Source organism: Motacilla alba, chromosome 1 (assembly GCF_015832195.1).
Source record: "Motacilla alba alba isolate MOTALB_02 chromosome 1, Motacilla_alba_V1.0_pri, whole genome shotgun sequence".
Classification (NCBI taxonomy): Eukaryota; Metazoa; Chordata; class Aves; order Passeriformes; family Motacillidae; genus Motacilla; species Motacilla alba.
The window spans coordinates 76,567,727-76,592,573 of record NC_052016.1 but is presented as its reverse complement, the minus strand read 5'-3'; the positions used below and the strand labels follow the sequence as shown (position 1 = coordinate 76,592,573).

General features: G+C 39.7%; 1 protein-coding gene across 1 annotated transcript; it reads left to right on the top strand.

Annotated features, from left to right (window-relative positions):
- Nucleotides 1–475: 475 nt before the first annotated feature.
- On the top strand, nt 476–23,469 carry OBI1 (ORC ubiquitin ligase 1). The gene is made up of 6 exons (XM_038147287.1): nt 476–733; nt 5,305–5,440; nt 6,435–6,526; nt 8,178–8,426; nt 11,602–11,690; nt 21,129–23,469. The coding sequence occupies exons 1-6, from the start codon at nt 662–664 to the stop codon at nt 22,630–22,632; spliced, it is 2,142 nt and encodes a 713-aa protein (XP_038003215.1). The 5' UTR covers nt 476–661; the 3' UTR covers nt 22,633–23,469.
- Nucleotides 23,470–24,847: the final 1,378 nt, after the last annotated feature.

Genomic DNA, 24,847 nt, shown 5'->3' with positions numbered 1-24,847 from the left:
AAGGAGAGTAGGATTAGATTAGATATCGAGAGGTGAGGCACTGGAACAGGCTGTCCAGATTTGTGGATGCCACATCCCTGGGAGTGTTCAGGGCCAGGCTGGATGGAGCTCTGAGCAACCTGGCCTCGTGAAATGTGCCCCTGCCCATGGCTCGGGGGCTGGAGCAAGATGATCTTTAAGGTCCCTTCTATCTAGCCATTCCATGCTCCTGTAATTGTATAACTCTGTAATTCCGTGATTCAGGGCAATTAACAGAATTAAAACAGCCGTTTATTTAATTCAGCACGATGAAACCTGAGCACAGCAAAGGTTTACCAGGGGAAAGGAGATCACCCTTGCTGCCGCCTCGCCCTCCTCCTGCGCAGGCACCGTGCCTGCGCTCCCCATGGCGAGGTGCTTCCCCCCAGGAATGCCGTGCGTAGGCTGAGACCTCCAGGGACTCCCGGGCCTCCCCCACGGGGGCAGCAGCAGCGGCAGCGGAGCCCTGAGGGGCCGCGGCTCCCGCCCGCCCTCCAGGGGAGCGCTGCCAGCGCGCGCGGCGCTCCCCTCCGCCGGGCGGCGGCTTGGCCTCGCCGGCTGCCGTAGCGGGGCTGGCGGGGGCCGGGGCCGCCCGCGGGACTTCCGTGCTGCTGGCGCCGGGCCGCGCCGCTCGGGGCCCGCCATGGCGCAGCACGGCCCCAGCGTCACGCTGTCCCTCACGCTGCCCATCACCTGCCACATCTGCCTGGGCAAGGTAACGGCGCCGCCGCTGCCCGCCCCCGCGGGCCGGCGGTGGGCAGGGGGTCCGGCCGGTGGCGGCAGCTCAGGGGCCCCGCCGCGGCTCGACGCTCTGACCCTCGCCGGAGTTGTGTCTTTTAAGGCTCTGCGGCTCCGTGCGGGGAAGGAAATTTGTGTGTGGGCCGTTCCCGGTAGTGGCCGAGGCTTGCTGGCACCCTTGGGCTGTTGGGAAGCGCGCGTTTCCCGGCGGGAGCGTCCCGGGAGGTGTTGAATGGGCCTGGGGGGCCCAGGTACGCGGGTGTGCAGCTCCCGAGGTGCAGGTGTTGAGGCTTGGGGGTTTCTCCCGGTACCAGTAGGATACTCTATTATAAAATGCTCGGGGAGCTTGTGTTTGAGTGTGGTGCTGTATCGCGGAGGACAAGTGAAACAAAGAAGGGGTGTATAAGCAAGGAGATTTAAAAAGTGTGGAGCAAAACTGCAGCAGTCTGGAGAAAAAGTTTCCGTTTCCTCTCTCTGACCCTTTCTCAGTTCCTTTTCTTCTCCCTCGGGAAGCAGAGGGCTCTTGCTAGCCTGTTCTTCTCTAAAAGCCCCAGAGCTAATTTCATGGCTGTCACTAATTGCTTCTCAAATGCTTTGCGCATTTGCGCATTCCTTACTACTCTCTTTTTTTTTTTTTCCCTCGTTTTCTTTTCTTAAAGCTCAACAATAATTACAAGAGGAGACATAGCCATTTATGTTTGTACCCTGGCATGTATTGTTTGGTTTGTTTCTGCCTCACCTGGCCCTTACTCCCAGACCTTCTCTGTTGGAGTGATAACAAAAGAGCAGGCACATTCGATGTGTGAAGTAGGTGTGTAGCACTGGTAGTGAAAGTAGTCAGAAGTCTCTCTTTTCTTAGCCTTGTATTTCTAACAGTGTTTAGAAATACAGTGTTTAGTTAGCCTTGTATTTCTAACTTTTAGAAACCGTGTTTACTCATTTCTTGGGGTTTTTTTGTGGAAGCTGAGCAAGACTTTCTGGCTGTTGTTACTTTTCTTTTTCTGTTTATCTGTCTAATGAAAATGGAGGAGAACCCAAGTGTATTCTGTATGTAATTCAGCGTGGATACCGTCCACTCTGCAAAAAGTGGAAAGAACAACAAGAGGAGAGTGAAATCAAACTGACAAAGATATTTGCTATTTGAATCTATTCCTAGTTACTTTCTGATCTAAGCACTTAACAGTTTGGTTAGGTATTCATTCATATCTTGCTATAAAGCCACTGTGTTGTTCCAAGCCACTATTTCATACTTTCACTTCCTTTTTAGATGTTCCTGAGTTTGTACTGGAAGAGGCTTCCAACCTCTTCCTTGCAGTCTTACACTGAGATAATACATTAACATATATGAATGAATTGTGAATCCACTGGTGATGCGTGTAATCAAGATATTTGAATGCTTTCATTTTTAGATGTGTAAATCTGTTTAAATTTTGGCAAAGCTGACAGCTCTGACTGCCCTTTCTTTTTGATAGACATCTTTGTCCCTATCTTGGAACTTCATTGAAAAACTTCACCAGAAAAACCCATTTTCTTAGGATTAAGGTTGGAGGAAGGAATTTGTTTAGCCTGAATTAAGGAAAAAATCTTGTCAGTTTTTACTGTCTTTTGGGGGAAGCAGGGAGTATCATGAAGGTTTGACATAATCTGATACTTCTGTGGTTTGTAGCATAGACTTCAAATCAAGCAGAAGGCCCACCCTAAACTCAGAATGTATCTCTTGCTACCCCTGCTAAATTTGCAGAAATCTGACTAAAAGATACGAATTGTTCACTGAGCATTATGGTAAGAGGATAAAAAAGGAGATATTGCAGAGAAATTCTTTCAGTGAGTTGGCCACTCATTGTTTTTAATGGAGCTGAAATCTTGGGCAGCAGGGATGTATTAGCCCATTTTGTTAATGTGAGCAATGTCAGAAAGTATATTGGCAAGATGTGCAATCACCATTTAAAATAAGAGGGAATTGCTTAGATCAATTTCATGTTTGTTACCTGAATATTCTTCTGGTACAGTCTGGGCCATCTTCTACCATACCTGTATTTTTTTAATTAGATAGCAGATGAGGAGCCATCTGCTTCAGACTGTTTTACTTGTCCCAGGATGTCTGAAGGTCTCTCTTGTTGGTTTTGGTGTCAACAGGTTTCTTGGGCTCTGTGTTGGTTGAAACAGTGTGGCATGTCTGGGGATTGGTTCACTAGTGTGTGTCTGATTCTCCATGTGCCTGCTCCTCCGTTAATGCTGCCTGAAGGCCCAGAAGTGCCTTCAAAGTGAAGTAGGTGTGGACAGGATTGGATGTGGATCTGCATAGGAATGACATTATGTTGGAGGGAAAAATTAGGAAATTGCTCAAAATCACCTAGCTGATCAAGCCTTCTGAAATAAACCAAAGTCTTTCTAGACATTATGGTCAATGAATGAACTGGAACTGTGCTGTAATTCAAATAAAGTGCTTTTTTAGTAATAGGTATGTCCTGATACCCCGCCCCCTGTGCCTGTCACAGTTGGTGGGAAGGGCATTGGCACCACCAGCCATTGTGTGACATTTCAATAGCGCCTTTTGCTGTTCTGGTGTGCCTTGCTTTGTGTGGGTCCTGAGCCAACAAAAGTATAAAACCCCAGCCCTGAAATGAAACTTGTAAAGGTGTGTAAATCAGAAACACTGTACCCTGGAGAGTAATAAATGTGACTTACTATTTTGCTAGAGATGTGGAATAATCATTCATGTGCAAGAAGTGTGCTTCTGTGTCAGGTTTGGGGTAACTGAGGGTCTCTTGCTCCCCGGGGGGAAAACCTGCACTCATGAAACATCTTTTCCTGTTTGGATTATTTTATGTTATTCTGGTCTGTATCTTTTCATCACCATCCATATAACTATTCTCAGGCTGCTTCAGAGTAAGAAAGAAGTATGGCTAGAGAAAAAGTCTTTTTGTTTCCCCTGCTAGCTGCAGGTGAGAAGGCTCTTTTTGTTGTAAAGGAAAGCAATAAGTAACAGGATTTTTTCAATTAGAAATAATGGAAATTGTAATGTTTAAGTGTTTCCAAAGCATTGGTGTGCTAACGCTTGCAATAATCACAAAAAAGTCTTCTTAATTAGAGGTGAAAGTTCAGTCTCTCTTTGTTCATACCTGCAGTAACTTGAGTTTCTGTTTATATATAGATACTTCCTTTGACTCTCAGGATTGTCATATTGGAGGTCTTAAAAATGTTGTGAATCCTATAAGGTAACAGAGGCATAGAGAGTGAATTGGAGAAGAAGGTGACAGATCTGGGCCTTAATTCATAGCTATGGATATTTCAGTGGTTAAACAGTTGGGGTTTAGCTCGTGCAATGCTGATCATATGGGTACGATTGCTACAGGACACGTCTGGTCTTTTGGCCCAAGTGGTTACTGACTGTCCTTTCCAGGTGGTTGCTTCTCCCTGCCAGCATTTCATTTTTCCTTTTTAGTTTGACTACTTTACTAAAAGAATGAAAGAGGAATATCTTGAAAATTGAGGAACTTCATTTAAAGATGAAGATTCTCTTGAACTTGGGTTTTAAATGCAGTACAGTAGAATTTACAACCATATATATTCTGACACTTCTGTGCCTAAAAATACATTTCTTGTAAAAAGACAGGAGTGAAGGAAAAACAATTATTTGAGGACCCCTAACACAAATACTAATGTTAACAAGTAAGAGATCCGAGAGTGTGTATCATAGCAAGCTGTAGCAAAGTGCAATAAGGCATATTTTTCTTCTTTGTCATATTTGGTCCCTCTATGCACATTTACTTTCAAACAGGGTTTATAGTTAAATGACAAGAGAGAATAGTGCATTGTCATTAATATTTTCTAAAAGTTTGTTTACCCTGCTGTTTTGGAAGGGGAGGGAAAGCTTGAAAGAATCTGTGTCTGATTGGAATATATAATCCTTCAGTTAGCTGCCCCATTCTTGGCTAATGACTTATTTAGTAGCAATGCATATCTAGCAGGAGACTTGAATTAGTGATTGCTGGTTCACATTTCAGCTCTGTGGTTTTGGCCCTGATCCTTTTAAAAGATGATTTCCATGAAGCTGATTATCTGCAGGCTAAAGTTAATCTGTAACACTTTGTGTTCCAATGATACCTCTTCCACAGCGAAGTGTTGGTGCTGGTAGAGATCCCTCCATGCCTCACTTTTGAAAAGGCATCTGCTTTGGTTGGGTTCTACCTTGGGAGGAGAATGCATTTCACTGGAGTGGCTTGCTGTAGTTCTTGTAGGTTGTGGAGTAAAAGGAAGGTGCTGTTGCCGCTCTGGTTATTAACAAGCTCTTGCAACCAAGGATCTTAGTTCTGCAGAAATTGTTATAGCTTTGTACCTTTAATAAGAGGGAAATCTGGTGTTGTGAGTCAGGAGATTGCTTCTAGCTAGCCCTGCAAAACAACAGTGTCACTTTCCTGCAAGGCCAGACTTGCACTGAGAGATGGGGTTGTGTATTTTTGTATTTTGTTACTTGAAGGAGTTTTAAGGTATTCATAGAGTCTGTTGTTTTTTTTTTTCTTTTTATGTCCTCTTTAATGCTGAAAGGTCCGTCATCCCGTTATCTGTGTGAACAACCATGTTTTCTGTTCCATTTGTATTGAAGTGTGGCTGAAGAACAATAATCAGTGCCCAGCTTGTAGGATTCCCATCACGCCTGAAAATCCCTGCAAGGAGATTATAGGTAAGGACAAGTTTAGGCTTTGAAATAACTTTCTGGTATTTACTGCTGCAGGAGATTGCTTTGAGTCCAGAGATGTCTGAATACCTTTTCTTCTGTGTTTTTTTTACCAACATCTAAGGAAGAATTAACTGAATTTTTAACCTTGTAGCTATTAGGGATGTTACTGGAAAGTTCCAAAGACATTGTGTGTATTGATGGCTAGATTATCCAAACACCCAATGTAAGTACCCAATGGCTCTAATGATTGTTTTTAAATCTTGGTTGGATGGTGCCTTTAACTGAAAAAAAATGCATTAAAAATGCATTCTCACCTATACATTGCAACCTGTTCACCTAATAGACCAGCAATTAGCTGAGAAGTAGTGTACTTCAGTCCAGAATCTTGAATGAGTATGTGGGAGTTTTTACTTGTTTGTTTATTTGTCTTGTTTTGTTCATCACTTTCTCCTTTTTTTATTTTTAAGAAAATACTCTTAGCACAGAAATAAGACGAAGCTTCAGCAACTGCATGAGGCTCTTAACTCCCCCAGAGCTAGGAAATACTGCAGTCTTTATTTGACATAAAATATCACCCCTGCCATTCAATTCTAAAAGAAAAAAATTATCTGAATAATCTCACTTTAAAAACTTACAGTAATTTGTATTAATTAAATGTATGCTTGATACCCTGCCCCTTTCCTTCAGCTCTGTTTTATTAGTATGGTCTTAATAACATAAGATTCTGTTAAGAAAAAAAAAAAAAAACAGTTGAAAAATGTAAAATTTTCTCCTGCTGTGAATCAAGATTTTGACTTCTAAACATCACTAGTAGGTACCCAAGTTGAACCTGTTTTGAAAGTGAAAGGACTTTAAATCTTCCATGGTAGCCAATTGGTCCAATATTAGATGCATTTGTAGGTGATAATATGAAAAGTTGTATAAGGTGGATTACTAGTATTGAATTGACTGAAAAGGAAACAGTATCAGTGCTTCTTTCATCCTATTGTTGCTTTAGGAGGAACAAGTGAAAGTGATCCTATATTTAGTCCAACAGTCAGAAAACACCTTCGTAAAACAAGGCTTGAATTGCTCCACAAAGAATATGAGGTAAGGACAAGGGGGAGTGTTGTGACTTTCCAGATGAACTGCAGCTGTTAAACTACATACAAATGATCCTTTTGCTTTGAGTCCTGCTGCTTTTAATGTGAGTAAAGGTGTATACTGTATCTACATGGAACTCAGTTGCATTAAAATGCTGCCTTTTGACTAAGGTTACAAGGGAGCATTTGCTGGTGCTTGAAGTGGTCTCACTGAAGTCATGGTAATAGACTTTCTAGACAACAGGTAGCCAAGTACAGCCAATTCTTTAGTTTTTTGGGAATTTGACACCCAGATGGTATGGCAGCATTTTCTTTATGCATATTAGGTGTAGGAAACTTTTTGTTTTGTCTTCAATACAAAGACTGACATTTTGTGAAATAATTCCCTGTTGCTCAGAGAGACTAAATTCCATCTTAAAGAATACCGCTCACTGTAACCTTCTGGCATCAGTTAATTTTTAGCTTTATTGTTTTATTGTTTTCTGAAAGTGAGTAAATGCTTGAAAGTAGAGCTGAATGCTCCAATCTTCTGCTGGAAAAATACTCTCATGGGAAGAAGATGGAAAGCTGTTAATAAGTAAATGTGCTTAGTTTTTTTTCTCAGCTGTTGTTTTCTCAGTAGCAGCAGTGTGAAGACATCACATATTTTTGAAGGAAACGTGTCATGAGGAGGAGAATGAGGGAAAGGAAATAGACTCTATATCCTTAACACTGGGGAAGAGCTATCTTTTATGACAACCTTACCCATAGCTCAGGTTCTTTTAGTGTCTCTGAGAGAAGGAATAAGGAAAAGATGCTTCCTGCCTTTCTGTTGAATCAACTCGAAATTCATACAACTAGTCCTAGGATAACATAAATTTCTTCTGAAAAAACACTTATTTTAAAATGGTTGTTTCCATGCTGGGGGCAGGGGCAGGTGTGATTATTTATGAAAATATGCCTTGGATTTATGTAAATGCTGTATATGGCCTCCATAAGTAGGGTTACCATGAACAACTCATATACTTGAAGTGGTAAACAGTGTAGAAGATATGTTTTCGGGATAAATTATTTCTTTTATCCCTTTAATGAGAGGCTTTGGAAGGTTTTTGCTTCCCTGTGGCTTCAGACTGATATAGCTAGGAGCATTGTTCTTTGCATTTTGAGATTCTTCCCTAAGATATTGCTTCTTTGCCATAGCTGGAGTGGCCTTTTCCAGGCCGTGTTCTGTCCGTTTTGAATTTGGAGACTTTCAGTATCCCAACATGTGAGGTTTCTAAATAATATGAGAGAAACACTCTTAAATAACAGCAAATGAGTCAGCAGAGGATGACCTTAAGAACACTCTTGATACAGGAAATCCTCCCACAGAGTGCCCTAATAATAGATTCATGTTGCTGAATGCTATGAAGCTTTTGGTCTGCGCGACAGTTTGTTCAGGGTGCTTTATGTAGTCAAGGGATTCCCTGCACTAAAACCTTCAGTATGCTTGAGCGTGCAAGTTGATTAAAATCCTGCCTAAAGCACAGTATATAAGTATACTTAGATATATGTGTAAGTGAAGGCATGCATCTGGGCTTGCCAGAACCCATCTTTCTAAAGTGCTGTGGGAACTTGCCAGTATTATTTAATTAATCTCACAAATGATTTTAATTCCTCTGAATTTCTGACACCTTTAGGATGAAATAGAATCCCTGCAAAAAGAAGTAGAAGATCTGAGAGGTAAAAACGTCAGTTTACAGATACAGCTGAAATCTCTTCTGGATCCTGCGGCATCAGCTTTGTCTTGCCAAAATGAAGAAACTAGCCAGTCAGCAAATGAAGCAAGTACCAGTGGCCCAGAAACCCCAGAGGAGTGGAGCAAAAAGCTGAAAACTGCCAATGATATGTGTGAAAAACTGATGGATAATGTGGAAAAGCTAAGGGAGGTAATAAATGTAATAAACACATTTCTTTGGCTATTTTGTAGTGTAACTGTTTTGTGTTAGTTAAATGGGAGTAAGAGCTACCATGACCTTCAGGTACTTCATAGATCTAGAAGAAGGAGGAAAAAAATTGAATTCCAGTGACTGTTGGTGTATCATAGTATTTCCATATAGCCCTTGCAAGTGTCAGATGTTATTGCTTGTTCTAGTGAGTCCTGTATGTGACTCTTATTCAACTCCTCTGTCACTCTATGACTGGGTAATTGGATTATAGTAGCACTTGTCGACAGTATTGATGAGCAGATTTTTCAGGCTTGCAATAATCTATATAGTATATCTATTTTGCAACATTCAGTGGGCAAACACAGTACAGTTGGCTAAGGCAGATTTTGCACTATTGCCCTCCCTTCTAGCCGATATTTTTGGTGCAATTTGCTGAGACAGAGTAACTTGACCCTTTGACCGAAAATAGACAAGCTTCAGCATTTTATGACCAGAATATCCTTTACTGGAAACCTGCAGACTTTTTATACATCTTGATGTAATATAGAAGTAAATCTGATACTGCAGAAGCAAGGATGAAGGAGAGAGGCATGTGAAAAAAAAACCTCTAAATAGAGGTATCTTGCAAAATATACCTGCAGGTACAAGTAAGATCACCTTAAACATTGAAGAAGAATGAAATTTCAGATAAATTTGAAATCAAGGTAGAAAAAACTGGACTTGTATTTATCCAAAATGTTGCCTTGGATTCTTCTATTGACAATACTGGGTTACTTCCTGCAAAACTAAAATGTGTTGCATTTAGGACTTTTTAAAAAAAGTTTTTAGCATTAATAGTGTTTGCACTTTTTCTGTGCTATAGACTCGGAGGCACACATTGTGCTGTTCTGCCATTTTGTTAATGTGACACTTCTAGGATCCCAGGAGCTTCAGATTCACTTGTAGATGGCAAAATAGCAAGAAGTTCTTGTCTGTCTGTATTTTTGTTAGGTTTCTTTTCATCAAGTTAAACTGTACTGCCTCTTTTTCTTTTTTTCTCTTTTTCTTTTGGGATGACTAAGTTTTTAACTTTTTCCCTAGGTAAGTAAAAAGAACACTGTAACAGGAACTGAAGAAAGGGTTTGCTTGGATATTTTTTCAGTATAACTTTAGCCTTAGCAAGAAAAGAGATTTAAGCATATTAAATCTCTGAATTTGGTGAAGAGTCAGAAAAAAATAGAGGCTTAGATAGGTTTTAGGGAAGAATTCTTAAGCTGTTGTCATAGAATCATTTAGGTGGGAAAAGACCTTTAAGATCATTGAGCCCAACACTTTTTTCCCATCTGTTCCCTGTCTTACAGCTGCTCAATTCCATAAGTACCTAAGGTCAGTTGGCTCTGGCAGACCTTGTCTCACTTGACAGCATGCACTGGCCATCCCTATTCTGAACAGCAAGACATCTTTCCCACACACACTGTCTGGAACCAGAAACCTTCTCCCTTAAAGTACCTGACCCAGCAGTTTCAACCAGACAGCACTTCCCAGTTACACAAGATCCCTCAGTAAATGTGGTTGCCACCACTTTCTTCTTCAAATCTAGACTGAATCAGGAAATAGCAACCACCTTTATCATTTAAAGTTCTAGAGCAGACAAATATAGGAGTGCCCAAAGTAGGTATTAGTACCTTGAGGGGAGTCATAAAAGCTGTGGGAGTGGTGAGACAAACTCTGTAGGAGAAAGCCTGGACTAAGTACACTCATTAAAAATGCAGTTACATGAACTCATTAATGTAGACATTGTGCTGTAGGTGGGGGTCCCTTGCAGATTACTGACTTGGAGGGTAGAGCACTAGAAGAAAGAGGACAAAAGGACACCAGAGGGGTTCAGTCCTGCCTTGCCATGTGCCACATGGATGCCTTGCCTATCAGTGCTACACAAGTAATGAAGTATTTACTTTATTATGTTGCTGGGGGCACTGTATTTTTGGAAAGAGAGAAAGGACTTGGCCATGTTGTCAAATGGTTTGATGATGCTTTGGAACTGAGTGCTCCTGAATTCTTATTCATTGCTTTCAGGATAGTTTTTAGTGCTTTTATTTTTTAAATACTGGGTAGTTGACACTCAGCCTGGGGCTCACCCTTCCCTTCTTTGCCACAAGTTTCTAGTTATTCTTTCTGTACTTAGGAATATTGTGGTGTTGGGGATAGGGGGTGCTTGTTTATACTTTTCTGCTCCTTTTCTCCTCTCCCTCACCTGGAAAGGTTGCTAGGGATATTTGTATGAGCATTTAAAGTTCTCTGCCTCTCTTCTTTCACAGTTTGATGCTTCTGGAAAAGTGCATTTCACTCTGAGCCCAACTGCATAGCTCTTTCTTCAGATCTAGCTTCAGATCATACTTTTATTATGCAGTGGAAGTGTTATCTAATTGAGGCTATGTATTACAAGTTTGGACTGGTGGTGCTGTTTTAAGCATAGGGAGATTGAGCAGAGTCTAGGAAGTGCAAGGAGTGTATTCTGCTTGTTGGATAGTGGCGTTCATTGTTCTGAAACATGGTGGCAGGAAAACAACTCTCTATATAAAGCGTATTGTTAACAAGGATGTCTGCTGAGCTGAGAAGAAGGAATTGACCTCAATTCAAGGAGTAAGAATGGTTGTGAATCAGGAATCTTAATCAGAACGTCTTGGAAGAAAGTGAAGAAAGACTGCAAATAGCTTGTCGTAATGGATTTACATCCACAGGATAACTATGCTTTAAAAATAAGCCAAAAACCCACAAAGTAATCTTGCTCTAATTTGGAATAGAGGAAGCTGTTCAACATTAGTTTTGCTGATACCTGCACATTGTAATGTTAATGTACTTAAAGTATTTAGTCATGTGGAAAAAAAACATGGAATTGCCATTAGGACATCTCCTTAATGACTTTCTGTGCTAACTAACATAGCTGTGTTTATTTCCCTAGATAGGACACTTGCAATGTATTTTGGGAATATAAATAAAAAATGTCTGTTCGCTATTCAGTTTTGCAAACCATTTCCCATGGTGATTTTTAAGTGGTGTCCCTGTCTGAAGGCTGTTTCCTGCCTGTGCATTTCTAGTTCTGTCTCTTTAAAAAGGAGAAACAGCTTGTCCTATAAATATTAGAAGTCATTTCTGTTTCACTGTATACTTATTTTTTTCCTTTTCTTTTCCTTAGGCAAATAAGAAACTGAGCATGGAAAACAATAGCCTTTTAAGAGAGAATTTGCGACTAAAAGCTGAAGTTGATAGTAGATCACCCCAAAAGTATGTGAATATTTTAAATCTACTATCTTTTATTTATAGACTGTTTAACTGTTGTAGGCCTGTTTAACCTAAAACTGTGGTGGTGTACATGGTGTTGCATATGTGTCTCCAGGTAGACTTTGGAATTTTTTATCCTCATGGACTTAGGTGAAGAATGAAACTTACGAAATAGCAGCAAGTGGGTGAGAAATGCAACTTAGAGAATCGCAGCAAGTCCACAGTGAAGGAATGTGACTTGACTACAAGTGCTGTTCTTTTGTTATGTGGCCAGTATTGAAGTACTGGACTTGTTCTGGGCAACATATGCAAAATTGAGCTTCTGCAGCATGAGAACATTCTCAAAACTGATATCTGTGTTTAATACTCTGTTTTAAACAGTTCTAACACCAACAACAATACCCTCAAAAAGCAAAAACTTCACCATACCCGTTAGAGCTGTATTCTAAGGTACCTCTTCTTGAGAGTACTTTGTGAAGGAATATACTGATATTTTTCAAGTTATTTTCCTTTCTTTCATTGGTTTTCTACCTTTCTTCTCTCATTTGTTTAAAAAACAGATTAAAAAAAGCTGATAGCTATATTGGCCAAAGATTTATCAAGAGCTTTTGAGGAAGGGGATTGGGAAGCACTTGTGTAATGTGAAAAAAAAGCCCTCTGGATTTTGTTCTAGTACTGGCAACACACCTGCTGGAAGGGAAAATTCATCCTTGTAGAAGAGCTTACTTGCCACACTGCTTGTTATAAGAGACAACAGGAAAGAAAATGCATGATCCTTGTGCTGTGAATACATGAAAGCACGTTGTGCCCAGAAGACCCCTAGTAAGATAGAGCCCTGTTTAAGGCCTTGGCAATGCCTTTTATGGCATGGTGTATCTTTTCCCATAAGACTCAAGACTAAGTTGGCAAGGATGGCAAACCTAAAAACTAAATAGATATAACTAAATAAACTAGAAACTAAGAACTAGAACTATATTTATAACTAAATATAACTAGAAAAGAAGAGGTAGAAGAGACCAAATAATTTAAATTGACTTTTACTTTTCTGATATCAGGAAAACTCCCCAGTGGAGACAATTTCTCTTTCTTCTAGCTTGTGCATGCTTCACCATGATTGCCTAAAACAATAGCCTGTCACTTTCTGCTTTAGAAGCCCAGACATAGCCAAATGTTATTACAAATTGGACGGTGTCAGGGTCTGTCTTGCAATCCAAATGCCCACTAGATTGGCCTGTGTCTCTGCTATTTTTTATTATTATTATTATTATTATTATTATTATTATTATTATTATTATTATTATTATTATTATTATTATTATTATTATTTTAGTCTCCTGAACAAATATCACATCCTGCCTGCCTATTGAGAATTATCTTTGGCTTGTGATAACTCTAGAGCTGCGCATGGGATTTAGGACATTCATTGAATCAGACTTAAACTGGGCTAGGAACAGTTCAAACACCTCAGGAGTTTGTATTCTCTACCCTGATTCTGCTATATTGAGTCTTGCCTTTACTTTGAGCCCAGTGTGTGCTACAAGAATTGAAGTACATGGAAGGAAAAACTTGTCTTGAAAGAAACCCTTCAGTACATTAAATTTAGCAATTTTGACTCATCCAGCCCATACCCATTCATTTCTCATCACATCTTAAAGATTGAATTGTCCAGGTCTTCTAGATACTTTTGACTTGAGAGAAAAAGTAAACTTGTGTTCATATCGTTCTGCTCTGCACTCAAGAATCTCCAGTGTTTATGGTTTTCTGGAGTCATAATGCTTAGAACTGGTACTAGACTACAAGTTGAGTCTTGGTAGCACTAACTAGAGCAGAAAAACTGTCTTCTGTCCTCTAAAACATCTTATATCAACACCTTGCAATACCTTTTTTGTTGTTTCCTTTTACCTGACACTTCTAGAACAATGGCCAGTACCAGTTCTGCCAAATAGCAATTTAAAAAGTTACCTTCCTTCCTCATTTTGCATTTGTGCTTTTAGTGTCCCCTTTCAAAGTGTGGGAATTAACCCATTTATTGGCTTTCTTTAGGTTGAAGTTTTAATGCATATCAAACTCCATTCTTTCAAATCCCAGGTACATCCTTCAGATGGTGAGAAATCTGTCCTATCTTAATGTTGTTAGCTTTCATCCTTGTGGTCATTAGTCTGGTCAATATCCAGATCAGACCTAATATAAGGGCATTTTTTAAATATTCTTTCAGCTCTGATAGCAAACTTTGATAACATTTAAAGGGTCTTTCAGCTGGGCTTCACACTTTGAACAGGGCTTGCAATAAATGGGGTTTTTAACATGCCTATAAAATCAGAATTGAAGGCAAAAGTATCAGAACCCAACAATGTCACTAGAATTAAATTTCTGTGCAAGTACATGGATTTGCAAGTATACTTGTTCCTGTGTGCTTTATTCAGAAGTTTTCAGAAGGTAATTTTTGGAAAAGTGTCGGAGTAGGTCTCTAATGTAATTTAAAATAGCTACTGAATTGGATTTTTGTAATTTAGTGTCACCACTGTTGTTTCATTATTCATATATTCCTTAGCTTCAGATTCTCAGGTATGGATTCATGCTTAAACAAATAACTAAAGTAACTAAAAACTGTTATCAAAATATTTTGTAAAGGTTTTGTCAGTATTTAGTCCTTGTATACCCCAACAGTAGTTCATTTTGTGCATTATGACATTGGAGCCAAATAGCTCAACATAAATTGTTTTAGTGGACTTTACTTTACAGAAGGGGGAACACTGATGGCAGTTGAGTGATCCCTTTGTAACACAGACTCTACCTCTTACATCACAGGGAGAAGTATAACTATTCCCCTTCAGTGGTCAATAATAAACTTTACTTTTATCATAGACTTGGATTGTTTTTTCTTTGTTCTTATCCATTAAAACCTGCTGAAAAATGTCATGTATGTCAATAAAATCAATATTTCAGCCATGTCAGGGATTTTTATACATTTTTAAACTGATGATGCTGATTTATTGATTGGCTTTTTATTTTTTTCCTGAAAACATTTTTGTGACTAGACCCTCGCCAGAATACCATACCATCATATCGTTGGGGTCTGAAAGGCAAATGAGAGTAAGTTTCTAGCTCTGATTCTTACCAAAGACCTGCATTAGTCCTCCCTTTCTCAGGCAGATAAGACTGATTTGTGGTTGTTGTTTGTTCTTTCTTTACCTTTTCTCCTGATGAACTTTCAGCGACTTCCATGTGCACAATACAGAACAAAAAAAACTTAGGAAACTTAAGTTTTGCAGGGTAATAAAGCCCTATTACTTCCATCTCTACTTGAAATAGAAAACTGTTAGGTCTACTGGCAGGGCACAGTGGATCTAAAAGCATTTTTGGCAAAGGGATGTTTGTTTTTACCTGAAGGAAAATAACTAGCAAGTCCATCTACTCCAGGGTATAGTGTATTTTATGAATGGTTAGATTCAAATCGGTTTGAACCAGACTTCTAGGCTTCCTAGGAGTCTTTTCCCTAAATATTTAATTCCTTCTGCCAGTTAAAATCCCAGTCTGAGAAACTATCTGTAACATGCATAAAATTGTTCCATAATCTTTTTTCTCTGGTTTTGCAAGTTGTTTTATTGTTGCAGTTTTGGGAAGGAGGAGCCGTTCTTCAGTTTTACTGTTTATCTTGTCTAGATTTGTGACTTCAGGTACACTGAAATCTAAACCTGTTGGCCTGTTGACTTTCTTTGTCATTCTTTACAACATTAAATTTGTACCTAACTCAAATATTTCTGCACATACCAGAATACAAAATTCAATCTGCATTTCACCAGACCTACAAATAGGCTTCTTAAAACCCATATCCAGAGTGCAGAGGGTAAGAACATTTGCTGTCTTCCCTGATAGAAAACTAGGCTATGGTCTCACCTCTCTGCAAGTTTGCTGGTCCAGAGGAGTGAGCATTTTTGAAGCCTAGCTGCAGTGTGGCCTTAAAAGTAAAGTAGAGGAAAGTAGCATATCATAGCCTTCAAATGAACTCTGAGTTCTTGAGTCATAGCATTAAATCCTGAGAAAGTGCCCACTTCAGGCATGAAGATCTAAACTTTAGGCACATGGGTAAGGACATTCAGATCACACTCTGGTTTTTGTGGAGTTTCCAGGAGGGTTGGGGTTTTTTTTAGTAGTTCTGAAATAATTCTTTCTAGTTTTTGCTATTTGCTGATCCTGGTGATAATCTGCCTTTCTTACATGGAAAATCGATGATTCACTGATAGATGTTAAACTGCTTGGAGAGGCTTTGCATATTTGTCTAAATTCAGCCAATTCCCTTCATGAAAATGGAAGCTCATTTCAAAGAATGTACCTGACTGGTCTGTTCCCAGTGGACAGTATGTCTTGACTTTTTGTGGGTTTTGGGGTTTTTTGCTTGCTAGGAATAGGCCCTCATCTGGCAGTAATGTTTTTTTTTAGTTCTGATGTCTATGCAAATATGATACACTTTTACGACAGTTGTATAAAACCTGGGATGTTGCCAAGATGTTTCTGCAGATCACCTTTCATGGGTGATATAGAGGGGAATTGCAGAACTGGTACGGCTGGTACATGATACCACCAAAGAACTGTAGAAAGCAGTAGTTCTTTCAGCTGGTTTGTTCTTGAATTTCCTGCCTTTCTTCCCATCTAACTGCAGAACCCAAGGGAAAATGTGTATCTCAATGATGGGGCTGGGCTTGGTTGTACACTCTGGCATTGCCCTTATCTCAAACTGTAATAGGCCCTGGATGTACCTTGTCATCTACTTTTCACCCTTTGTTTCCTTTGGAGGATGCATCCTGAACTGCAGGGTGGTCCCCAGCCTGGCCATCAGTTGATTAGAATTGGAGAGTCAATTTCCATAGCACCCTTGCAGCCCCAGTCTTGGGGAAGTGGTTATACAAGAAAACTGTTTGTTGCAGCTGCTTGCTTTCCAGAAAGAGAAAAGTTTGTATGAGGTTGTGTGGTTTTAAACTGACTCAAGGGCTCAACCTGACAGACATGCTGCAGTTAGTGGTCACTGATGTGTAAAATAAAACCCTAAAGCTGAATTTGCAGAACTGATAGGTAAGAAGAGAAGGAAGAAACAACTGAAAAATTCATTCTTCAACTTCCCAGTTTCTAAATGGACTTCTTCAGAAGTTGTTTTGGTTTAACCCCAGACAGCAGCTTAAGCCCCACACAGCCTCTCACTCCCTCCCCTCTTGAGGTAGAGAAGTGGAGAAGTAAAAGTGAAAAAACACATGGGTTGAGGTAAAGACAGTTCAGTAGGGAAAGAAAAGCTGTGCACAACAAAGCAAACCAAGGAATTCATTCACCACTTCCACAGACAGACAGGTGTTCAAACGTCTCCCGGAAAGCAGGTCTCCGTCTGTGCCTAGCCGTAACTTCAGGAAACAAACATGGTCACTCAGAATGTCCCACCTTTACTTCTTCTTTTCCCAGCTTTTTATTCTGAGTGTAATGGTTGATGGTCTGGAATATCCCGTTGATGTGTTGGGATCAGCTGCCCCAGCTGTGTCCCTCCCCAACTTCTTGTGCACCCCCAGCCTTCTCGCTGGTGGGTTAAGAGGCAGAAGATGCCTTGTAAGACCTGCACAGGAGTTGTTGTTGAACAGGAGAAGATGTAAGAAGTTGTTCTTACAACTGCACTGTTGTAAGAACGGCACAGGAGCAACTAAAATGTCTCTGTGTTATCAGCATTGTTTCCATCACATGTGCAAAACATAGTCCCATAGTAGCTACTGTGAAGAAAAGTAACTGTATCCCAGATAAAATCGGGATAGGACTACTCCAACAACTGAGGGAGAAGTTGTAGAGGGAGCAGTTGTGGAATAATGCAAAGGAGGATGACTCCAGCAATGTTAGTTCTTCTTGCTTATTGTAGGTGAGAGATGACTGCAGCTTTCTGATTGGTGTCAGGTTAGAATCAGGCTGGACAAGAAAAGGGACTCTGACTGAGGAAAGGTCCTGAAATATGAGCTTGAAATGTGCACCTAGACATCCAGTGTCACTTCAGACACTATAACATATCCACTACCATTCCTGGAGCTGGTAGCTTGATACAGAGTCTGTAGATTCATCCTTCCAGAGTGATATGTGGGGGCCAGCAATCATGTAAAAGACTTTAGGTGATGTAAAATATTGCTAGGTGTTTGTGTTAAGGATCCAAATCCCACCTGAAATGTGTTCCTGTTCGCTTTATGAGTGATGATTTTGTTTTTCTGGGCTTGCAATTTTCTATACAAAGGATGTACTTGAAATGCAGTGAGATCCAAAGTCGTCATTTCGGTGATACAACTAAGCAAGACCCTAACACTCAAAAGTATGTCCATGTGTGAGAATATGGCTTTCCTTTGGTATATGTGTGCTCTTTACCACATGTATACTAAATACCTTAACTTCTACCGAAGAATTCATCACCTTGTTACCAAGTAAAATAATTCAAATACTTCAGGAAATATAATTTATCTGAATTGTCAGGTGAAACTTAAATTTATTTTTATGTAACTGTATTGCATTCTGTTGTTATTGTCATAAGACCATAATTTTTTGGCTATATCAGGGCTCACTGTAAATATGAAGGGAAAAAAAGAAAAAATCACTTACGAGTGGTTTGGTTTGGGGATATGGGGAGGGTTCTGGTTTCTTTAACCAAAATATTAATGTTTTCAAACTCTCTTCTGGCTTGCTAGATCAGTCACTAAAGCACCTATATCTGGAGTAATTGGCTGTCTTAAAAATCTATGTCCTTGAAAATTTGGGAAATAAATGTATGCAAGTCTTTAAGCAGGAACAGAAAGTGACTACTGTTCTAATGCCTAACTGCAGAAGTAACTTTGTAGGCAGCTTGTCATATGTTACATTTCTGAAAACCAAAATTCCCAAGCACATCCCTCTGCAACAATTAACATATTAGTGATGCTATTTGCCTTTGAACAACATACTGTATTTTTTTAACCTGAGGACACTTGTTATAAAAGTTACACTTGAGAATACAGTGCTTCCTCATAAGCAAATTTCAGGCTGTCACTAATGCTATTTGCATTAAATAAACATATTACACCATTCTTCCATTAAAAAGGAATTACCAGGTATGCATATAAATGTAAACATGTTTTAATTTTTATGTCAGCATGTCTGTTAGAGGAGACTCCAGAAAATCTTCCTTGTTTTACAAAAGCATTTTTCCTTTTCTCTCACTTGTCTATTCAGCTAAATTGTATTTTTGCATCATCTTTCTATCTTTTATTAAGGAGTATAGGGTTTGCTCCTGTAAGATTGTGTGAATAAGTCAGTTAGAGAAAGGTGAAATAAATATTTATGGATCACCTTAGGAAGTGGGAAAGCTCTTGCCTGGGCCCTGCTGTGCCACAGTGACTCCGTCCATATCAAACTGAAATATGTGTTCCTTTAACTGGAGGAGGAAATAAACCAAAATATGTTGTATATAAGGATGCTTATTTCATGTAACTCCCTTCTCCTGAAAATATAATGGAAACATTCTTGAGCTGTGATTCTGCTTTTACCTAGTTTCATAGGTGAGAGAGAGAGTCCTCAGTGCCTTTTTTCCTATTTCTCTCTTGTGTGCAGCTAGAAATGGACCAACTGCTATAAGCAGTTGGGAAAACTTGTTTTCTAGAGAGCAAGCAAATGAAAAATTGTCTGTGTTCTTTTTTTAGGAAAATTAAGATAATTGGGTAGAGGTCCTGTGGAGGTGAAGGGGTCCTTGCCTCCATCGAGTTACAGTCCAGCTGGCTTCTTTTGGGGAAAAAAGAAATCTTACTAAATATAAAATTTCTACATTGCCATTTCTTGTCTACAGAGAAGTGCGTAGTACACGCCAAAACTGCTTAGGCTGATCTAATTTAAAAAGTGATCGGCTAGCTGCGACAGAAGTGACTTTGACTGTTCTGTAAATCTTAAGCATCACTGAACCATCTACACCAAAGTCTTCAAGAGTTCCTTAAGTATGCAGAAGCAGTTGAGCAGTGAAATATATCAGTAAATCTGGTCACTCCTGCCCAATTTTTTGGGGCTTATTATAGCCCTTATTGCTTTCCCCAGCCTTCCAGTTAATTGTATTGCAGTTGTCAGCATACAGTAGCTTCCTGCTGCTTTGGGCTCACAATTTGAAGAAGTAGAATATGGTTTGATTGTTTGCTGGAAATGCATGCATGGATCCATGGGTGTTTTGCCATCATTGGAGGCCACAGGTAGACCACCTTCAGATTTCACTGATGCAAGGGTTGCAGTGGGAACATTTTTTGAAGAGGTGAGCTGATGGAATGGGGAAAATGGAATGGAAATTCAGTGTGACTCTGAGGGAGGGGCAGGCAGACAAACAAAGAAAAACGTAGAAATTTCAGGCAGTGTTTATGCTGAAAGAGTAAATAGAAGCCTGTGCTGTAACATGGAGCTGCAAGATGGAAAATGGAAATTCATTGTAAGCCCACATACAGAATTGTCCTTTTTTTGTGATATAAAACCTTATTTGTCAGAGTTGCAGGGTGGCTGCAGGTCCTTCCCTCCTTTCTAATAATATCAGAGCTTTAATTGTTTTTTCTTTCTGTAAATTGAAAGGCTTGGATGGAGCAGGGAATTCCCTGGTGCTCACCTGTCAGTGACAGGTTAGAATTAGTCAGGGCATATGGCTGAAACCTTCACCTGCCCTCTGGGGAAGGTCAGTCTTGAAAGCTGGTGGAGGGTGAGGGGAAGGCGAGTCCATATCTTGGCAGTTGAAAATGTGCTCAAGCTGGAAACCCCATGAGCAGACAACTTTCACAAACCACAAGCAGCAGATTTTTGTATTGGAGTTAAGACAGAAATCAGATTGTTCTGGTTGTAAAGCTCAGAAAAACAAGTAACTCAAAGTAAGTGGATATGCCATCCACAGGATGGGTGAGGAAAAGCTGTATATCTAACGGGAACGTAATTGAAATTGTCTATATAAGTATTTAAACCACCTCAAAGGACTAATGCAATTTCGGCATTTCATATCAGCATTTTGTTTTTGACAAGGTGACATTGTGAAAGAAATGTATTGTAAAACACGGCTGTACTGTAGGAAAATGATTGAATGTAAATATTTCAAGATGTGGACCACTGTTCAAATGTTATCATAAATCTTTGCCATTGTTTTAGGGGATAATTCTTCATGCATATTTGAGTTGAATTGATAGAACCAGCCCCTGGAAGGGTAATCTGCTTGTTATTGCCTTGCTACCACTAATACTTTAATTTTGTCTTTTCATGTATCACCTCCACCTGTATGTTATTTGTGATTATTTCAGTATTTTTTTTCATAACTAGCCCTGAGAAGTTCTGACTTTTGTTTTCAAATTAACGGAGTGTTTAATAGCTTCCTTCTGTCTTGCAAACCTTCACAAGAATGTCTTTTTCCATCTTAATATTTTCTTTCTTTTTTACTTATTGCAGGTTTGGTAGGTTTACGGTAGCTGCACTTCATTCCAAAGTGGAACAAAGTGAACGTGAAATGAACCGTCTGAAAAAGGCACTGGAAAGAAGTGATAAATACATAGAAGAAATAGAGTGTCAGCTTTTACAGCTGAAAAAGGCAGGCAAAGGAAGCCAGACAGTGAGTGCTGTTAGTGAGAGAGTGCTTTCCACAGAAGCTGAAGGAGGTGAGAGCAGTGAAGATACAACGTGTTTGAAAACCCAAGCTGAGGAGAAAAAGGCTTTGAATACCAGTCAGAGTCCTGACAGTCTTGAGCAGCTGACAAGTGGTGGAACTTGTTTAAGCTCTTCTAGTCAAGATGGCTTGAACAGCTCAAATACCCAGTGTGCCCCAAAGAAAGAACTATTTCCAGGATGTCACAGGGTTCTCCTGGATGAAAATAGTACAAATATGGATGCCTGCTTAGAAGACCAGTGGAATAAAATTGAGGAATGCACCCCATACAAAGATGAGGAGCTTTATGACCTTCCACCACCATGCGCTCCCTTTCTGTCTCTCAGTCGCCTTCAACTGAACACTCCTGATGGAAAGGAAAATGCAAGAAAACCATCAACGTTCCTGAGAAAACTGAAATTTGAAGAGTTTCATGGCACTTCAGATGATTGCAGCAAAGATTCTTCTGAGCACAGCACAAGCAGCTGTAATAGCGAAAAGAAGCTAAACTGTTTTACTGCAGGAAAATCAGGGGTTTGGGGCACCTGCCCAGCAAATTTTGCTGAGAACTTAGATTTTGATGGATCAGAGCAAAATTCAGTAGCTGGTCAGTCAGATGAGACAACAGCAAAGTCCAGTGATAAAACAAGTTCCTGCTTACCTAAGAGGTTGCATACTCTCTGCTCTTCCGAAATGAACCGCACAAGAACCTCCAGCGAGGCCTCTATGGATGCTGCCTACCTCGATAAAATTTCTGAGTTGGACTCAATGATGTCTGAGTCAGACAACAGCAAGAGTCCATGCTATAATTTCAAGTCCTCTGATCTTGACGGTTCTTCAAAGTCAACAGAGTGCACTAAACTTCTGAATGGAGCAGAGAAGAATCTGGAAGAGATGAATGAGGAGCAGAGTATGAAGTGTCCAGAGACAAGCGATCTGGTAGCTGACAGAACTGGCTGGAAACCTGCTATGTTTTCCAACCTCTCCCCATCTGACGTAGATATGAATGACCACTTTCCACTGTTCACAGGCCAAAACGTGGTGGCTACTGATGCCAAACCTCCAAACTCTTTATTTCAAAGGGACTTTTCCCCAAATGTACTGTTCAGTAACTCTCAGAGGTTATTTGAGGAACAGAAGTTTGGTTCATGTTTTTTAAAGATGTCATCTGATCTGCAAAGTCAGATTAACCCTCCTTGGGTGTCTTCCTTTACATCTGAAAGGAAAACTAAAAATGTCAGTCAGTCAACCAAGAGGAAAATTCAAAACAGCCTTTCCAGTGCTAGTCCATCAAAAACCACCAAAAACTGATTCTGCTTAGGAAATCAAACGTGACTCAAAGTTGTAGACCTGCAAATGTTTAATATTTACAGGTGAACTTAATTTTTAATGACTTCCATGTAGTTCTGATCCTGTCGTTTTCAACTATGTGAAAGCTGAACATTCACCCGCCCATAGCAAGCTCTTTCCCAAGGAAGAACCATTCCAGATTCTTTTGACTGGGCATTTTATTTACCTGGGGGCTTGGGAGTTTTTGATGCTCTTTAGGTTATCAGATTACATGCTCTTCCAATTGTGAGCACAGCTAATGGCTCCTTGACAGTTCTAAGTGATCTTGTCAAATTAGTAATTTATGTAAGAATTGGTTTTAAAGGTTACGTTTCCCATTCCTAAAGATTACATTTTGTGCATGTAAGGCAGCTACTGGCCATATATCCTATGGATTCATGGAATTGCTATAAATTTATGTCAGTTTTGCCATAAAACTTGCCTCCCAGAGGAAATGTTCCTGCTTAGACTATTTCATAGCACTGTACTGTACTGAAACTCTTGTTTTAAGTGGGTGTAAGGTAGCAGCCCCTCTCTTTTCAGGGTCACAGCACTTCAGTTAGAAAACATCACTTTTAACTCTGCAATTATGGCTTGTCTCTTTTTGAAGTTAAGCACAATTTTTAATTTAGTTCCCAAAAATCATTGTTATTCTAAATGTGTTTAGTATGCCTGTATAGACGATAAAAATGGGTTTGTATGCTAATGATTTGTTTACCTAATGTGCACTGAACATCTTACATTAATACTGTACCATTTTACATTAATACTGCATGCTTTTCTATGTGAATTGAATAAAACATGTTATAAGCACTGTAATCCTTCATTTTGCCTCAAATATTGAATTAGCAAAAAAAAAGAAAAAAAAAAGGGAAACTTTTTTGCCCCTAATTTGGAAAAGACATATCTAAGTTTTGTAAAGCATAAACCTGAGCTTATTCACAAAAAGAATTTTTAAAAATCACCCTTCCTCCTCCTTGTTAGACATAGTACCAGTCCAGTGTCAGCATCGATACGGTTGATGGAAATGGCTTTCGGCCTCTCTGGAGGTGACTCTTCCAGAAAGTATTGCATAGGTCAACATAATGTGATGGCCTGCTACAGGCAGGAGACCTAATTAAGCAGCAGAGCAAAATTGGTTTCTTTGCATTATTGTGTTTTAAGTTTTTTTAAGGCCATATTTAATTACAAGATGCAGGGATTTTTTCTTTCTATATAGGACTCTGATGGCATTTCTTAGAAACAGACGTCCTCGCTTCATCAATACCTATGATATGAAAAATCCATACGCTGCCTTTTGTCGCTTTGAAAAGAGTGATAGCCACTTGGAAAATTTCAGTGGACTGCCTCATCTTGTAGAGTTAGGTTCTGTAAGCTGTTTGAACAAGAACTACACCTCCCATTGTAATGTGAGCATGCATTTGTGCAGTCAATGTGCTCATTCTGAACTGGGACTTTTCTTTTTTGAGCTTTACCAAAAAATCATCATTCAAGCCGTGCATGCAAGGACTGTGTTTTGGTGACAGGCAGGATGGCATTGTGCTTGCATATACTGATTTCAGTATATCACTTGAATTTTCAATCTTCACAGAAAAATGTAGTTATTCAATTTTAATATATTTTTCAGAAATTAGGGAGCTCTCAAAACCATCTGTAAATTAGCTGTTACCTGATTTGCCAAGTTTTACTAAGAGTCAAAAAAATGCTACCTTGCTTCAACTCTTTGGGAGAAGAGACGAACTCTTTATTAAAACATCCTTGTTTTGCAGAGCAATCGCAAAGACACAGTAAGTGCTGTGTGTTGTGGGTTTGTTTTGTTGTAGTGTGGGGGGAGTGAATCTATGGGCTTCATTTTACGCTTCGATTTTTCATGTTTCACTTCCAGTTACAGATGCATGAATACAAATGGTGTGATACCTGAAATCAAACTAGAATAAAGGAGTTTTTTCCATGTCACTCATCCTTTGAGCAGGAACACCACATACAGGCTTGCTCTTCGATGCCGGTGTTTTGAGCACACGTGTCTTGCAGCTTGAATGGATAGAAGAGCCAAGCCTAAGGTCAAAAAGGTTGCATTCCTCTTGGCTTAAAATTTGGTAGTGTGATCAGTGCAATATCAACTCCAAAATTTCAACTAAATTTAATGACTGGAGTTCCTTTTGGATATAAATTTCTCAGCTGTATATGGGGTTTCAGT

Bases quoted from the DNA above. Each gene is read 5' to 3' on its own strand.
- OBI1 (XM_038147287.1), top strand. From the start codon at position 662: ATGGCGCAGCACGGCCCCAGCGTCACGCTGTCCCTCACGCTGCCCATC. The intron at 5,441-6,434 runs GTAAGGACAAGT...TTGTTGCTTTAG, and splicing joins TCCCTGCAAGGAGATTATAG to GAGGAACAAGTGAAAGTGAT. The intron at 8,427-11,601 runs GTAATAAATGTA...TCTTTTCCTTAG, and splicing joins ATGTGGAAAAGCTAAGGGAG to GCAAATAAGAAACTGAGCAT.